The following is a 6,000-nucleotide window of genomic DNA, read 5'->3' as shown; positions in this document are numbered from 1 at the left end:
AAGTGCAAAAACAGGAGTGCAGGAAAGTGCAGAGAAATTAACTGAGATGCGAACAATCTTCAAAAGCGTCGCGTCTCCCGCGGCAGAGCGAGCTTTGGCCCGGGAATGCTGTTTGGTAACTGGGCAGCAGGCATCCGGAGTGCATATACTCAGTATATTTCCTTTTGTTTCCTGCAGGTCAAGACGAGTAACTTTGTCTAGCCGAGACTTACACTGAAGACTGGTCCCAGACCTGGCAGGGAAATAAAGTGACAGTCACAAGTCACACACATTTCTCTCTCATGTATGCACAGGTGCCAGCAGCAGTACCTCACCTAGCCCACTGCTGCTACGGCTGAGCCAGGGCTGTGTGCCTGCTTGCTCCCACAGGGCATAATTCTTAAACCACCCACAAAGGCAAGGACTCTCAGCATCACTCTGAACACAGCAGGCTCCCACATGCCTTCGTCCCCCTTCGAGTCCTCAGTTGGTAAATGCACCTTTGCTTTCCGAGATGGAGGACTTTAGCCTGTTCCAGAGTCATGCTGCTTTTACAGTTGCAGAACTAGCACAAGGGAAGGCGTTCACAGGGCCAGTGAGTTACACCGTATGTGCTCTGCTTTAATAGAAGTTGGGGCGGGGTGGGGGGAGATTTGATTTGCTCCTGTGCTTTACAGTACCACCGGCCCTTCTGCAGTCCACGCCGCCTGCTGAGAACAGAAAGGATCTCCAGGCTCCTGACTGACTTGACTTACCTTATTGACTTGAGCAAGAGGAGTTCTGGCACCACTCACAGGCATTCGTCCTCGGCTGCTCTCTTCGAACAGTCTTCCAGGGGACCTTTCTCTGCGGGTGCTGAGAAGCCGGCCTGGAGATTTCTCCCTCTCCAGCGGTCGCCCAGGTGACTTGTCCCTCCGCAGCTCTGTCCTTCCCTCGCGGTACCGATGTGGTGTGCTTGGTTCTCGAGGGTGGCTTGGACCTTCCGGCGGTCCTGGGCTTGATGCTACCCGCTTGGTTATGTGCTCGTTGTATGTGGGCGGACCTCTCTTGTTAGGGCTACTGTCATTCAAAAATAATGGACGCGAACAGCTGAGCGACAAAAACCTCAGGTTACATTTTCTGTTAGCAAAAATGTAACTTTCCCCAAACACCCAGCAGTGTCTAGGTGAAAAAGCATCAGCCCTCCCTGAGCCAAGGTGCGAAGTCCAAAGATACTTTGATAGCCGAGTATCCGTTACAGTTGCAACACCAGTCGAGTGCCTTAATCAGTTGCTAATCTAGGCCATGTCTATGTAACAGGCCCCAAAAGTACACATTTTCATACATATAAGCAGTGTGCTTTTTCACATGCATTGTCAGGAGCTCCACGTTAGGATGCGCCTCAGTTTCCAGTGCACGCTGGCACTGTCGACCCCAGTGTTTGGGGGTCACTTGTCTGAAGCATCGCTGTTCTGCTGAACAGAACAAGATTGTATCACAACAACTTCCCAACGGTGCCTCCCTAAGGCACGCTCGTTATTTAAGAGGAGGGGCCTCTTGCTTTTAGGGGTAGTTGCAGCCAATCGGCGTTTAGTGTCCTATCAATAGCATCTACGCGCACCGAACATTGAAGTCACAGCTATATCACAACGTAAACGAGTTGAAGATCACAAAGCACTTGTGGAGGTGATTACCCACATATTCCTACAGTGTTACTGTTTCTTTTAAAACCTCAGTGACTCTACTTGTTCCATTCCAGCATTACAATAGTTGGCTAACACCAGCCTCTCTCTCTCTGAGAATGGAACAAAGGCATCCAACACCTTGAGGGGAAAAAGGCGTCTGGAGCGAAGTTTGCTTACAAGGTGCGCAAGGACCGTGACACACTGACTTCATCATACCTGCGTGTAGCAGAAGATCCTCTGTGGTGCTGCTCATTGTTGGTCTCTCTCACTAGATTGCCCTTACAGCAAATCACCCTTAATTTGTCTTGGTAGGAGGAGGCCAAGTAGATAGCTCCCGATGAAATTGCAGGCCCTAGATACCGCGGATTTGGTATCTCCAAGTGGGCTCGTGCAGGAGTTCTGGGTAAAATTGCAGGGAAAAGTCTTTACAATGACAACACTGTACCTTTTTCCTGGCAAGTACACGTATTCTTGCAGCACGTGCTGTTCAAAGTAATGAAAAGAGGACAACTTAACTTACCCCAGAGCAGCTCGTGCCTGAATCTCGATCACTTCAAGGGAATTGAAGTGGGTCACAAACAGATAGGGCTCCCTGTAGGCTGAAGGAACATCGCAGAGGGAGGAAAAACACAAATAAAATTCTCTATTAAAAACTTCTAACAAGCATCAGTGAGCACAACAGAGCCTCACAGCCCCTTGGGATAACCAAGGGACTACATTTTCTCTAATATAGACACTATTACTAAGTAGAGCTTAAAAGAATTGTTGCTTTGAAACTCTCTGTACCTCAAGAATGTTACTAACCAAAGCGTCATGAAAAAGGCATTAAAAACAGACTATTAACTGAAAAAAAATCCCATTTGGTAGTGCGAAAGGCCCGAGGGAACCACACTGCCGTTACATGTTCTTGACTATTTGAGAAACTTCAAAGCATCATTAAAAATTCCGCTAGCCCGTGCAGTCACTGTCGGACTAAGAACATTACAAGGAAATACAACTTCAGTTTAGTTTTCCTCAAATTGTTTATACTTCAGAAGGTTTGCCATTTGGATTTATAATGATCTTAAATCACGGGAAGAGCTCCGTAGTTTCTGGGAGAATTGGGAGAAGGAAGAGGACACGGAAGCGGTGAGTGAAGAATACCTGTCCCACAAAGATGCTTCCCGGTTTCAGTAATTCCCATAATCCAAGTGAATGTCCCTCACACCTACCAAAAGCTAAGGGCAAGCGATTCCATTTGAGGTCATCTGTCCTACTGCGTCTTCCATAGGAATCCACAAAGACACCAAACTCTGTGAAGAAAAGTAACGTCATGTCATGAGCACGCACCTGAATTTTACTCATTTATTTTTGAAGGGACAAAGGCAATTGATCCTAGGCTTTTTAGCAGGGACAGGGTGCTTACTATCCTGCAAATGCTAGAGTGCTGTGAATTACTCTAATTGACATTGAAGCGGCTAAATGTAGGAATACTTTCAGTACCAAAAGGTACTGCAGTTCTAGGTCTTGCTGTACCAATTGAGGTAAGGTTGTTATTTAATCTACAGTTGGGAAGACTATGAGACTCCTACTGTTACTCACCCAAAATTACTGCTAGTGGGCTTTTGACAACTTCCTGTGCATTTCTATGACACTATCCTTAGGGGCCAACTAAAGCAGCTGTACAAAAAAGTAACGCCCCCTCTTACTGCATCACAAGAAGATTACAATGTCTCATCTCTCTGTATGGAAACCAGACAAGAAGGCCAAAGTTTGAAAACCCCTTAACATTTATCAGGATAACCAAACACCTGTTTGCACTTAACATTGACCACAGTCAATGTGCCCTTCAGGCACAGAAGCCTACGCTTCTGGCAGCTGATCCACAGGCACAGAGAACTTTTCAGCCAGAAGCCAGCTGGCCAAAAGCGCTCAGCAGACGGGATCAGTAAGTGCTATTTTAGTGCCGATGCCCTGTGCCTCTTACTGTTTACACCACCAGCCACAACTCTTCCATGGCTTCTAGATTCACCATCTTCAGCAACTCTTCGTTACCAGATACTAGAAAGTGAACTCTATTCAGCTTTCCTTTACAACAGTACTTGGGTACCTTCTGACAGTCCACGTACCAAAGAGAGCAGATGATAGATACAGTGCAACAACTGGACAACCATACAACACACTTACTTACCATGGAAACACAGCAGATACTCCTCCCTCTGCCCTGTTGGGTTCACTTGGATGATACTGACTGGAAAACTGTTTGTGGAAGCAGCAAACACAGCAGAGGCCAAAGTGTGGTCATTTTTATCCAGAAACTCTGCAAAGAGAATGGAGAAAAACAGCTTGATCAGCACCAACTGTTTATTCTGAACTGCTTTAGAAAAGCCCCACCACAAGAATCTGTGGTGCCACTTGGTGCGTTCCTCAGGAAGCATCTCCTACCCTCCAGCGTATACTGCTTCATCTCAATTTCATAGAACTTGTTGGTTCCAATGATGATGCTGTACGTGGTCAAGTGGATGCAGCTGCAAGGCTCAGAGGTTTCAATCTCCTGGAAAAGAGGAAAGTGTGGACCGATATTAGTTCTCTGTAACACTTTACAGATTTTGCTTATTCTGGAAGATTATATATTGCCACATTTATCTTTATAAAAGGGAACCTCAGAGGCACTAACAGTCTCTCAGAAGTATATGGAAAAGTATAACATCTCTGCTGTTAACACTTAAATAATTAGCTCGATGGCTCCTTATGCAAAAGGAAGACAAACATACATCGTACAAAGAACGAGGAAGATTGTGTAACACACGTTATGTTGTCCACAAAGATTTGCATTGTGATTGAACGGCTAGGATAGCTGTGCAGGTTAGCCTGACACAACGCACAGATCCCCAGATACTCTGAGGATAAGATTCCTTGCGTAATTCCTAGTTTATCTGGAAATTTAGTTGGCAGAACAGAAGAACATATTGTGGGCTTGCTGCCATCTTGTTAGGACCTAAATTCAGTTGTCTGGATTAGTGAAGATAAGGAAAACCTGCCTTCTAAAACACGCGTTTGCATGTAAGCCCTTGTCAAGGCAGTTGGCACTCTGGAGGTGAATGGCAGCAGGAGCAGAGGACGGTGACTGTATATCTTCAGTATTTCCTGCCAGCTGCTGCTCCATTGTGAGCAAGAGTTGGTATCAGCTACAAGGCCTGTAGGTGTTCCAGGTTTGCTGGCATCCACATTGTTTGTTTGTGCCAAGATCTTCTCCATCAAACATGTCTTTACTGCCGAGGAGGCCAGCATCTGAATTACTGTGCTGACTCTGCTTCCTTACAGCCGTGCCAGTGTAGCACTCAGCGGGGATAAAAGCCTCAGTCAAGCTATAAACCTTCAAAGTAATGTGCAGAAGCTCACAGGGATATGTAGTTTGACCTGGTTCCTGGGTACCAGCCCATTTTAAGGCAGGCAGTGTTTAAACTCTTTGTTCTGCAGAGATATCCCTATTATTCTGGGTTTTTTCTGGATGTGTGTGAGCATACAAAATTTATTCATGACAATTCGTCAGACTTGTCTTTGAGAGGCAGAGGGGGTTAGATGCTCGGAGTATTACCTGCCTGCAATTGGGCGGCTGAAGAAGAGTTGCAGTGGTTCTGCCTCTCATACCCGTGCGTGGCAGAATGAAGCAATACGTGTACCGGTACCGTACCGTACCGGTGTTGTAGGTAGATAGGGTTCCGTACAGAGGAGGTATATACACCGGCCATATGAGATCCATATCTTACTGCCTTGTTTGCTGGAAGTACGCGCATATCAGGGTAAGCATGGGAGACAGCTGCCTATCCTGTGATGGAATCATACCAAATACCCTTTGATAATCAGTGGTACAGTAAACAAATTCAGATACCCATTGCTTCCTTAATGCAAAGAGGAGAGAATTCACTTGTTATGGATTTCTCCAAGACAACAGAGGTGAGGGAACACTGCTGGATAATTGAGAAGAAATTCTTTTTTGGGTAAATAAGCAAGGGTATGATTACAGCTGAGTCCGGTATCTCAAAAAATCAGTGCTGTTCTGTATCCAAATATGCAGGCTCTTATTAAAGGAAATTGCTGCCTACTCCGGTTCTAGTCAGTGCATATTGCAATTTGTTACCGTTTTACCTGGCAAACAAATGTTCTTATGCATGCAGAAAGATTTAAGATGTTTGCTCCAAAGCAAAGCAAAGTCGTAGTGCAATACGTGAATTACCTTAGCTACTGAAGGGAATGAGTAAGCTTACCTTTCTGATACAGAACTTGCTCAAGCTCTCATTGTATCGCAGAACCACCACTTTATTGGGCATGGCTGCACAGATACAAAGACCATTCTCAACCTGTAAGGAAGATTACA

The 6,000-nt window shown here is 45.7% G+C and overlaps 1 protein-coding gene across 2 annotated transcripts in view; it reads right to left on the bottom strand.

Annotated features, from left to right (window-relative positions):
- Nucleotides 1–208: 208 nt before the first annotated feature.
- The window catches only part of CIT (citron rho-interacting serine/threonine kinase), a gene marked incomplete at both ends in the record, with an annotated part of 71,136 nt that continues 65,344 nt past the window's right edge, over nucleotides 209–6,000 (bottom strand). For both annotated transcript variants that reach the window (XM_082007845.1, XM_082007846.1), the window contains 8 exons: nucleotides 209–232; nucleotides 735–1,038; nucleotides 1,860–2,042; nucleotides 2,164–2,242; nucleotides 2,855–2,935; nucleotides 3,814–3,942; nucleotides 4,068–4,176; nucleotides 5,891–5,983. In XM_082007845.1, coding sequence (XP_081863971.1) covers nucleotides 209–232; nucleotides 735–1,038; nucleotides 1,860–2,042; nucleotides 2,164–2,242; nucleotides 2,855–2,935; nucleotides 3,814–3,942; nucleotides 4,068–4,176; nucleotides 5,891–5,983 — 1,002 coding nt within the window. The remainder of the gene's footprint in view (nucleotides 233–734; nucleotides 1,039–1,859; nucleotides 2,043–2,163; nucleotides 2,243–2,854; nucleotides 2,936–3,813; nucleotides 3,943–4,067; nucleotides 4,177–5,890; nucleotides 5,984–6,000) is intronic.

This window comes from Phaethon aethereus, assembly GCF_964289735.1.
Source record: "Phaethon aethereus genome assembly, chromosome: 17".
Taxonomy (NCBI): domain Eukaryota; kingdom Metazoa; phylum Chordata; class Aves; order Phaethontiformes; family Phaethontidae; genus Phaethon; species Phaethon aethereus.
The sequence above is the reverse complement of the archived record's forward strand: the minus strand, read 5'-3'. Positions and strand labels throughout refer to the sequence as shown.